This window comes from Trachemys scripta, chromosome 8 (assembly GCF_013100865.1).
Source record: "Trachemys scripta elegans isolate TJP31775 chromosome 8, CAS_Tse_1.0, whole genome shotgun sequence".
In the NCBI taxonomy this organism is placed as follows: domain Eukaryota; kingdom Metazoa; phylum Chordata; order Testudines; family Emydidae; genus Trachemys; species Trachemys scripta.
The window spans coordinates 80,001,613-80,012,741 of record NC_048305.1 but is presented as its reverse complement, the minus strand read 5'-3'; the positions used below and the strand labels follow the sequence as shown (position 1 = coordinate 80,012,741).

At 44.3% G+C, this 11,129-nt stretch overlaps 1 protein-coding gene across 2 annotated transcripts in view; it reads right to left on the bottom strand.

Moving 5' to 3' along the window:
• Positions 1-225: 225 nt before the first annotated feature.
• BCL10 (BCL10 immune signaling adaptor) overlaps positions 226-11,129 on the bottom strand; it is a 23,137-nt gene continuing 12,233 nt past the window's right edge. For both annotated transcript variants that reach the window (XM_034779288.1, XM_034779286.1), the window contains 2 exons: positions 2,509-2,797; positions 226-744 (listed from right to left, as the gene is read on the bottom strand). In XM_034779288.1, coding sequence (XP_034635179.1) covers positions 386-744; positions 2,509-2,797 — 648 coding nt within the window. In that variant the 3' untranslated portion in view covers positions 226-385. The remainder of the gene's footprint in view (positions 745-2,508; positions 2,798-11,129) is intronic.

Genomic DNA, 11,129 nt, shown 5'->3' with positions numbered 1-11,129 from the left:
CCCCTCTACTTGCTAAAAATATCAAAATCTGCTAATGTTGGAGGATAAATATTTGTTCCATTGACTGGAAAAATTTAAGTAATGACAACATTAACATGAAATCCTAAAACAAAAACAAACAAAAAAAAACCCCACCCAAACAAAGTACAGCACTAGTTGCATCTAAAGACTTCCAGAAACTAAAGAAACTGTCAGATACAGAATCAACTGATTACCATTTTAAACTTTTTTTTTTTTTTTTGGCAACTCATATAGGCTATTTCCCCTATTTGTGATTTAACAGTTTGGAAACATTCTGTATGCCACCTGCAAAGATATGTAAAAGTCTCACAACACTCCCCCCCGTCCCCTTTAAGTAAACAGACAGGAAAAAGAGTCAACGACGTCATTGTGGTAGAAGAGAACGAGATCTTAAAGGCAGAAAACGATTGTCACTTGAACTGGCACTGGCTTCCTGTTGTTCAGACTGCAGTTCTGGTGGAAGAGGGGGTGCTCCAGGATCCCCAGGACCTGGAAGCGTGGTTGAGAAGACTGCGTTTTCTGTGCTTCCCATCTCCACAATTGGTAAATTCATTGACCGAAGAGATGAAGCAGACATAAAAACAGCTGTACTAAACTGTTCTTCTGGTTGATTATGGGTAGATTCTTTTACTTTTTCATAGTAATTGGATTCATCAGAATATGACCTAGAAAGATTATTTGTTCCTCCATACACTGAAGTCATACAGCTGCTGCAGCTCAGACCTAAACAAAACCAGATTGGACGTTATTACAATTTGCTATGTAGCTAGGCAGCTTCTCCCTCAGATTACTTCAATGACATTTATTAAAATGTTCTAAAAGCCATCAAACTAGAGCATAGGTACTTAAATTTTATCAATGTGGATCACTTGTCTTGTAGACCATCTCTCCTGTCAACTTCAGTCTCACCCGACATCACACCATTCCAATGTGAATTAAAGTCAAATTAGTTAATCTTTCACAAAAACTAATTGTCCTTTTCGTCTTCCCATTCTGTTCCCATCTATCTTCTCCAATATCCCTATCCCCACCTCTTTCTTCTCAGGAATACTGTCCCCTCTCTCATGTCCTGAAATTTATGAAAATGGCAAGTATGAGATTTTTTTACAGCACAAAAACTGCAGAAACGGAACCCCTTCTACCTTCTCTTTCCCTTTATTACTACTTTAACCAATGGAAGTAATTTTGAGACTTTTATAATTAAGGCATTTCAAAATTGAAGGCTAACATTAGGCTCTTAAATCCATATTTAACTTCTTTCATTAAAGTGGCCAGATTTTCACAAATGCTGAGAATCACAAGTTCCAGTGCAGTCAGCAGGAGCTGCAGGTGCCAAGGCCTTGTGAGAACTAAGCTGCTTATATGTAGGTGCCTAAATATGGATTTAGAAGCCTTAGTCTACGCATTCTGGTTTGAAAATTTTGGCCTGCATGATTTATACAGAGCTCCTTGTAGAAGACCAATGAGTATCTGTCACAATCAACTTGAATATGTTTTTCTGGATCAGTAAAGACAGAGTACCTCTTGAAAAGGATACGCTGTCTTTGAGATAAGTAAGGTGTCAGTTTCAAGTTAGTCTGGCAGGAGAACACAGGCCAAAAATTCTTTTTACCCCGCACTCAAAAACAAAGGACATTTTTTGGGTGAAGAGAAGTATTTCAACTTATTCTTCAGCTAGCAGTTCCATGGATCTAATTCACTGGGAACAGAGCCTTATTTTTGTAAACAGTCAGGCAAAACAGGGAAGATGTAAACCCTGGAAGAAGAATCTGTTAAGATTTACTTTCTTCTAGGTTTCATCTTCTCCTCAACTTATATTTCTTAGAACCAATTGCTGGATATTTTTAGAGCTATGAATTACAATGTAATTTCAAATTTGAATACACTCTGTGAATCAAGTTATGATTCAATTTCCTGCGAGTCAACATAAAAAAATCCTTGTCCATGCATGCTAGGCTGAGGCAGCAGCACATATATGCATATATACACATAAGGTTTTGGGGTTTGTAGCTTTGTTTAATGTTGACACACAAAGGGATGGTTTAGTTTCCCAATAGAGACTCATTTTATGTTAAGGCGCATAGTAAGCTTAAAAAAAAGTGTTCCAAGAGAAAACCCTCAGGAAAGCTCATCACCAAGCACAAATTCTGCAATATAATCTCATGGGAAGCAAAGTTTGACAGATTTAGACCAAGATGCAAAAATACTTTGTGTACATCATAAATCATGAGCATTATTTTTGTGATTGATTAAGCATCACTGTGCTTAGCATGGTAAAAAGACACAGGAAGACATGGTACTTGTCCCTAGGGGCTTAAATCCAAGTCTAATGTCGTTTGTTTGTCCTGCAAAAGACTTCTTCAAAGGTGGTATCCCTATTACCAAAGGAATTCTGAAGCTAAGAGACATGTTTTTTGGTTTACGTACTTTTACAGAGTCCTTTGAGATAAACATCTACTTTGCCATTTAACAATTTAAACATCTCACCTTTGAGAGCTTCAAGTTTTTCATTTTTGACTTTCAACACTACATCAGTTATCCTTTCTAACAGGAAGTTCTGTGTTCTTTCTCGTCTAATAGATTCAATCAAAGTATCTAGTCCCTTTGGATTTTCTGCTAAGTAGTCCAATAACTTCCCAGTTTTCTTCCTACTTGAGGGTCGACAAGATATTTCTTCAGCGTCTTCTCTAGTGAGTATTTTCTTTGAACGCAGATAATCAAAGTGTCTCTCCGCTATAATTTTGTCACACAAATAGGGACGCATCCTTTCTAAAGCCTAAAAAAAGACAAAACATTACTGTCATTAGCGGATTTTCAATGTGGCTAGGAGGATATATTGGAAAACATTCAAATTCAGATGATGTCAGTACTGGATTATAAACCTACATTTCTGAATTAGAAACCCCAATGCCATGTTACCCAACAGCCAGAGATCCATTCTCCCTGTATCTGTATAATGTATTTATAACTTTTTAAAAAAAGTATCACCCAGTGAAGTCTCTCCCTCAGGTAAAAAGTCTTCCATTAAATAAGGCCCAGAGGAAATTAAATATAAATATATTTTAAATATTAAGTAGCAATGTGTTCAGATAGTTGTGGTTTAACTGTGCAGTCTAGCAAGAATTAAGAATGGTCAGCCTTTGGATTTATTAACTTATGCCTGATTAAGACAGATACTACAGTGTTTAAACACTACATACTAAATATTAGTCCATGACCTGCTGGAAAAATGGCTAAATATTGTTAACTTCTAGCAACACCATTATAACGTCAGTGATTCATTATTTCAACAGGAAATGGCTGCTTCTGATGAAGTGATGCATGTTGCTAGAGGGAGAATTGCTATTAAGAGATTCAGTTCAACATCCTGTTTTACTCAAAGAAAAAATTGAAGGGAAGGGGAGGGAGAATACAGATAATCTCAATTTTACACACACACACACACACACACACACACACACACACACACACATAAAGGAACAAGTGGTGCATTTTAAAAGAAATCAAGAAATGCCAAAGTTAAGGTCATGTGCCATCTTAACTCTGCTCTCATGCATATTCCTTATGCTAGGGTCATTTTCAGTTATATGATCACCTTATTTTCACATAACTTGTGCCTCATTTAGTGTGCAGGTTGGAGAGCTCTCCATGTATGACGAAGGTTTGCAACATCACTACCTCATCCATTCTGTGCACAGAAGACCCAGTTCTACTCAGTTATACTGATGAAATTTCAGGGTAATTTCACTAGTGTAATAATTTACTCCAGATTTCTCCTGTTACAGTTGCAGAATGATGCATGATCCCTGCATAAGACAATTATGTCTCACTCTGTTTCCTGTATGCTGTCTGACCTGTGTACTGAATGAAGCAGGGTTCCTACAGAAATAGTGGGTATGTACTGAGCATTTAAACATTTGCCCAGTGCCTTAAGATGAATGGCTGAGCAACTATTTGATTTTCTTAAAATGTAAAGAGAAAACGCAACACTGGGTGATTTATCATTTGAGTATACTTAGTGTTCACATGTTCAGTAGCCAGCTACTGTTGCTTAAGGCATTAGCAGGTTGATGCATTCACCAAAAATTTTTCATCTTTCCTTGTGTTAATTTTTACTAGACTAATTTCTTTGGGGCAGGGATCTTGTATTTCATATCCATAAAGTGGCATGCACAGCTATGACACTATAGAGACAGTTCCAAGATCTACTGTATCTCTGGCAAGTAGACTAAAGGTGACAAACTAGAGAGTATGTTATTTTACTATTTGAAGCAATTTTGAAAAGGAAAAATGAATGATATACAAGTCTAATAAAATCTTATTTATATATTCTTTACCCTAAACATTAAACTGACATATAAGGAACACTTCAGACAGTAATGAAATATAGCCCCATCTGGTATGAAAACCGAAGTGGGTCCAGGTCTGCTATATAAAAGATACTATAAAATAATTATTGTATTTAATGTATGTATGCATATATACCACTGTCCTCTATTGCAGTGGTCTCCAAAGCGGGGTGCGCAAGAGGATCCTTGAGGGGGTGCGTCAGGAGGAGCGCCGGCAGAGCAGCGCTGCTTCCCTCCCTCCCTTTGGCAGTTCGGCCAGGAGTCCGAGAGGTTCCCCCCCCCACTTTGACAGTTTGGCCGGGAGCAGGGGGTGCGTGTTCAAAAATTTTTTACTGATGGGTGCGCGATCAAAAAAGTTTGGAGACCACTGCTCTATTGGATAGTGTATGTATCAGACCTAGTCAAGTAGGTACTAGCTCCCTCTAAAGGAGAGGTAGAAAGCTGCTCTTTTAGGGTGTATCTAGACTATAATAAAAAGGACTGTTAGTGGGAGATGTAGTACAGTGGTTCTCAACCAGGGATACATGTACCTCTGGGGGTACGCAGAGGCCTTCCAGGGCGGTACATCAACTCATCTAAATATTTGCCTAGTTTTACAACAGGCTACACATAAAGCACTAGTGAAATCAGTACAAACTAAAATTTCATGCAATGACTTGTTTATACGACTGTATACTACATACTGAAATGTAAGTACAATATTTATATTCCAAATGATTTGTTATAATTATACGGTAAAAATGAGAAAGTAAGCAATGTTTTAGTAATGGTGTGCTGTGACACTTTTGTATTTTTATGTCAGATTTTGTAAGCAAGTATTTAAGTGAGGTGTAACTTGGGAGTACGCAAGACAAATGAGACTCCTGAAAAGCGTATAGTAGTCTGGAAAGGTTGAGAGGCACTGATCTAGTACAGGCCAGCTACTGGTGGTCTCAGTTTGCTCAGATATGGCAGTATAAAAACTGGTAGCCACTCGTGCTTTGTCTACTCTAGATCGCCTATTGTTGCTACCACTTGCAAAGCTTCAAAGAAATATGTAAGAAAAAGCAGGGTGGATAAAAATCAATGATTTAAAATAAATTAAAAAAAAATTGGAATTTTTTATTTAAATCTAATTTTTTTGATAAAATGCTTTTTGAGGAAAAAACCAATCTAAAAAATAGATTATAGCTCAAAGATATCTCATTATGGAATATGGATTATAAATTCTAAGGCCTGGTCTACACTATGACTTTAATTCGGATTTAGCAGCGTTAAATCGAATTAACCCTGCACCCGTCCACACAACGAAGCCATTTATTTCGAAATAAAGGGCTCTTAAAATCGATTTCTGTACTCCACCCTGATGAGCAGAGTAGCACCAAAATAGATATTGTCATTTCAAATTAGGGTTAGTGTGGCCGCAATTCGATGGTATTGGCCTCCGGGAGCTATCCCACAGTGCACCATTTTGACCGCTCTGGACAGCGATCTGAACTCTGATGCACTGGCCAGGTAGACAGAAAAAGCACCACGAACATTTGAATTTTATTTCCTGTTTGCCAAGCGTGGAGAGCACAGGTGACCACAGATAGCTCATCAGCACAGGTAACCATGCAGGCCGATAATCGAAAAAGAGCACCAGCATGGACCGTACGGGAGGTACTGGATCTGATCGCTATATGGGGAGAGGATTCAGTGCTACCAGAACTTCGTTCGAAAAGACAAAATGCCAAAACTTCTGAAAAAATCTCCAAGGGCATGATGGAGAGAGGCCACAATAGGGACTCAGATCAGTGCCGCGTGAAAGTCAAGGAGCTCAGACAAGCCTATCAAAAAACAAAGGAGGCAAATGGTTGCTCCGGGTCAGAGCCGCGGACATGCCGCTTCTACGCCGAGCTGCATGCAGTTCTAGGGGGGGCTGCCACCACTACCCCACCTCTGACCGTGGATTCCGAGGCGGGGATAATCTCATCAGCTACATCTGAGGATTCTGCGGACGGGGAAGAGGAGGACAACGACGAGCTTGCGGAGAGCACCCAGCATCTTTTTCTCAGCCTGACTGAAGTACCCTCCCAACCCAGTATCCAAGACCACGACCCCATGGAAGGGACCTCAGGTGAGTTTACCTTTTAAAATATAAAACTTCTTTTAAAAGCAAGCATTTTTTAATGATTACTTTGCCCTGAGGACTTGGGATGCATTCGCGGCCAGTACAGCTACTGGAAAAGTCTGTTAACGTGTCTGGGGATGGAGCGGAAATCCTCCAGGGACATCTCCATGAAGCTCTCCTGGAGGTACTCCAAAAGCCTTGCCACAAGGTTTCTGGGCAGTGCAGCCTTATTCCGTCCTCCATGGTAGGACACTTGACCGCGCCATGCTTGCAGCAAGTAATCTGGTATCACTGCATGACAAAGCCTGGCAGCGTATGGTCCCGGTGTTTGCTGGCATTCAAGCAACATCCGTTCTTTATCTCGCTGTGTAATCCTCAGGAGAGTGATATCGCTCATGGTAACCTGGTTGAAATACGGGAATTTAATTAAGGGGACAGAGGTGGCCGTTCCTACTGGGCTGTTTGCCTGTGGCTGAAAAGAAATCCTTCCCTGCAGTTAGCCAAGCGCCGGGGGGTGGCGGGGGATTGGCCCAGAGCTTTTCGCGTTTGGCTAGCAAGGATCTTCCCTGTTACCAGCCATGCGGTGGGGGGAGGGGTAAAGCGATCATCCCAGAGATTTGGATTGTGGGGGGGCGGGGGTTAGTTTGTTTTCTGCTGCTGAAGGTTAACAGGAAAACCGCAGCACTCAACGGGCTTTGCTTGGTATGTGGGAAAGGAGGGCGCAGAAGCCGAAAGACAATGGCTTACCATGGCCTCATGCAAGCCGAACTCTGTTGCCCGGACCGGCGTCTGATCTCTAGCAGCAAAGCCACAGGCACTCAATATTAAGAGGCAAAATACGACCTTGCACAGAAATCACATGTGCTATGTAATGTGAATAGTGTTGGTCACCGTGAAAGAGTATAAGCATTGTTCTGCAAAATGTATCTTTTTAAAAAATTCTCTCCTTTTTTCCCCTCCCTCCAGCAGCTGCAAATTCTTCAAGCCTCCCTCCTCCGTCCAAAAGGCTATCTCAGATAAGGCGTCGGAAAAAGAAGACGCGAGACAAGATGTTCGCAGAAATCATGGAATCCACCTGCAGTGAAAGAGCTCATCTGAATGAGTGGAAGGACACGGTTTCAAAGTATAGGAAAGAAGCCAGTGAACGTGAGGACAAGAGGGACAGTGAGAAGAGGAGAGATGCTCGAGATGAGAGGTGGCGGTAGGAAGATCAGAGGAGGCAGGATGCAATGCTGGGGCTGCTGCGTGAGCAAACAGACATGCTCCGGCGTCTGGTGGAGCTTCAGGAACGGCAGCAGGATAACAGAGTGCCGCTACAGCCCCTGTATAACCCCCCTCTCCATGTTCCATAGCCTCCTCACCCAGTCATGTAAGAACACGGGGGGTGGGGGGGGGAAGGCTCCGTACACCCTCCCATTCCACCCCAGTGGACAGCCCAAGCAAAAGGCTTTCATTTTTTTTAACCTTTTTTTAGTGGCCTTTTCCTTTCTGCCGATCCTCCTCCCAAGCCCACCCGGGTTCTCTCCCTCTTTTTATAATCAATTAATAAAGAATAAATGATTTTTAAACGATAGTGACTTTATTTCCTTTGAAAGCAAGCTGGGGGAAGGGGGAGGGTGGGTTCCTTACAGAGAATGAGTCAATAAAGGGGGCAGGTTTTCATGAAGGAGAAACAAACAGGAATTTCACACTGTAGCCTGGCCAGTCATGAAGCTGGTTTTCAAAGCTTCTCTGATGCACAGCGCTTCCTGGTGTGCTCTTCTAATTGCCCTGGTGTCTCGCTGTGCGTAAGCAGCAGCCAGGCGATTTGCCTCAGCCTCCCACCCTGCCATAAAGGTCTCCCCCTTACTTTCACAGAGATTGTGGAGCACACAGCAAGCAGAAATAACAATGGGGAGATTGGTTTGGCTGAGGTCTGAGCGAGTCAGTAACGATCACCAGCGACCTTTTAAATGGCCAAATGCACATTCTACCACCATTCTGCACTTGCTCAGCCTGTAGTTGAACAGCTCCTGACTCCTGTCCAGGCTGCCTGTGTATGGCTTCATGAGCCATTGCATTAAGGGGTAGGCTAGGTCCCCAAGAATAACTATTGGCATTTCAACATCCCCAACGGTTATTTTCTGGTCCGGGAAGTAAGTCCCTTGCTGCAGCCCTTTAAACAGAGTAGTGTTCCTGAAGACGCGAGCCTCATGAACCCTTCCCGGCCAGCCCACGTTGATGTTGGTGAAACGTCCCTTGTGATCCACAAGTGCTTCCAGCACCATTGAAAAGTACCCCTTGCGGTTTATGTACTGGGTACCCTGGTGCCAAGCTAGGGATATGGGTTCCATCTATCGCCCCACCACAGTTAGGGAATCCCATTGCAGCAAAGCCATCCACTATGACCTGCACATTTCCCAGAGTCACTACCTTTCATAGCAGCACCTCAGTGATTGCTTTGGCTACTTGCATCACAGCAGCCCTCACAGTAGATTTGCCCACTCCAAATTGATTCCCGACTGACCGGTAGCTGTCTGGCGTTGCAAGCTTCCACAGGGCTATCGCCACTCGCTTCTCAACTGTGAGGGCTGCTCTCATCTTGGTATTCCGGCGTTTCAGGGCAGGGGACAGCAAGTCACAAAGTTCCATGAAAGTGCCCTTATGCACGCGAAAGTTTCGCAGCCACTGGGAATCGTCCCACCAGTCTGTGCTTGTTTCCCGGGCCCAGAATCGGCGTTCCACGGTAGAAGCTGCCCCATTAACAACATGATCTCCAAAGCACCAGGGCCCGCGGTTTGAGAGAATTCTGTGTCCATGTCCATGTCCTCATCACGCTTGTCGCTGCGCTGCCGTCGTCTCCTCGCCTTGTTTTTCTGGTCCTGGCTCAGCATAAACTGCACGAGAATGCGCGAGGTGTTTACAATGTTCATGACTGCTGTCTTGAGCTGAGCGGGCTCCATGCTTGCCGTGGTATGGAGTCTGCAGTGTTCACCCAGGAAAAAAGGCGCGAAATGGTTGTCTGCCATTGCTTTCATGGAGGGAAGGGTGAGGCTGTACCCAGAACCACCTGCGACAATGTTTTTTGCCCCATCAGGCACTGGGATCTCAACCCAGAATTCCAATCGGCGGGGGAGACTGTGGGAACTATGGGATAGCAATGGGACAGCTATGGGATAGCTACCCACAGTGCAACGCTCCGGAGATCGACGCTAGCCCCGGTACATGGATGCACACTGCCGAATTAATGTGCTTAGTGTGGCCGCATACATTCGACTTTATACGATTTGGTTCCAAAATTCGAATTATATAAATTAAGATTAATCCCATAGTGTAGACATAGCCTAATTCTATAGAACGAGTCAATATATTCATGTAATGCAGGGGTGGGCAAACTTTTTGGCCCGGTGGCCACATCTAGGTATGGAAATTGTATAGCAGGCTATGAATGCTCACGAAATTGGGCGTTGAGTTGCGGGGGGGGGAGGGCTTCGGCTGGGGGTGCAGGTTCTAGGGTGGAGCTAGGGATGAGGGGTTGGGGGTGCAGGAGGGTGCTCCAGGTGGGGACCGAGGGGTTCGGAGGGGGATTAGGGTTGGGGCAGGGGGTTGGGGCGCAGGAGGGGGTCGGAGTGCAGGTTCCCAGCAGCGCTTACCTCAAGCAGCTCCCGGAAACTGTGGCATGTCCCCCCTCCGACTCCTATGCGGACGCACAGCCTGGAAGCTCTGCGCTGCCCGTCCACAGGTGCTGCCCCTGTGGCTCCTATCGGCCGTGGTTGCCGGCCAATGGGAGCTGCGGGGCAGCATGTGGAGCCCCCTGGTTGCCCCTATGCATAGGAAGTGGAGGGGAAACGTGCTGCTGCTTCCAGGAGCCGCGGCATGCACAGAGAGGGGACAAGTCCTGGACCCTGCTTCCTGGCTGGAGCTTGAGGGCTGGATGCGGCCCCCAGGCTGTAGTTGTCCACCTTTGATGTAATGTTTGGAAAAGTTTTGTAAATGAGTTCCAATAGTTCATGGATCGGGGACCCCAATTTTATGGGGTTCCAGGGGCTTCTGTATAGATTATTTAGATTAATCTTTCTATCTACCCAATGAGACTCAGCTCTCAGTCTATAAGATACCATCAGAGATGTTTAGTTTTGCAGTTCTCAAACTGTGGATGTGTCTCTCCAGAGAGAACAAGCTTGTTAACAGCAAAAATGTTTTTAAATAAATAAATAATATATAGAGGTGAGAAATAACAGACCTCAACCCTATTGTCCCTCTGCAAAATTGTGTAAACAGAGTCAATCCCTTACCTCTCTCTAAAAGTGCAAAGTTTCAAAAAGTTCAATGAATAGAAGACGGTTGGAGGCAGAATAGATCTGGACAAGGAGAAGTAGTCTGGAGATAAAATGTGAGAAGGGAGGGACAGGCAGTAGAAACGAAAGTGAAACTGTTTGAGCAGCATATTCCAGAAGTCTTGAGGTCTTTCTGAGTGTAGCCTTCATTGATTTGTAGGGTTACCATATTTTGTGCCTCCTAATGGAGGACACTCCCGGGGGCCCCGGCCCCGCCCCAACTCCGCCCCCTCCCAAAGTCTCCGCCCCCTCCCCTGCTTGAAGCCTGAAGCAGGTAAGGGGGGGTGGGGGTGGAGGAGGCGCGGCCCAGGCTGGCCCCCGGCGGCTCCAGCCTGGGTCGGCTCGGGCCCT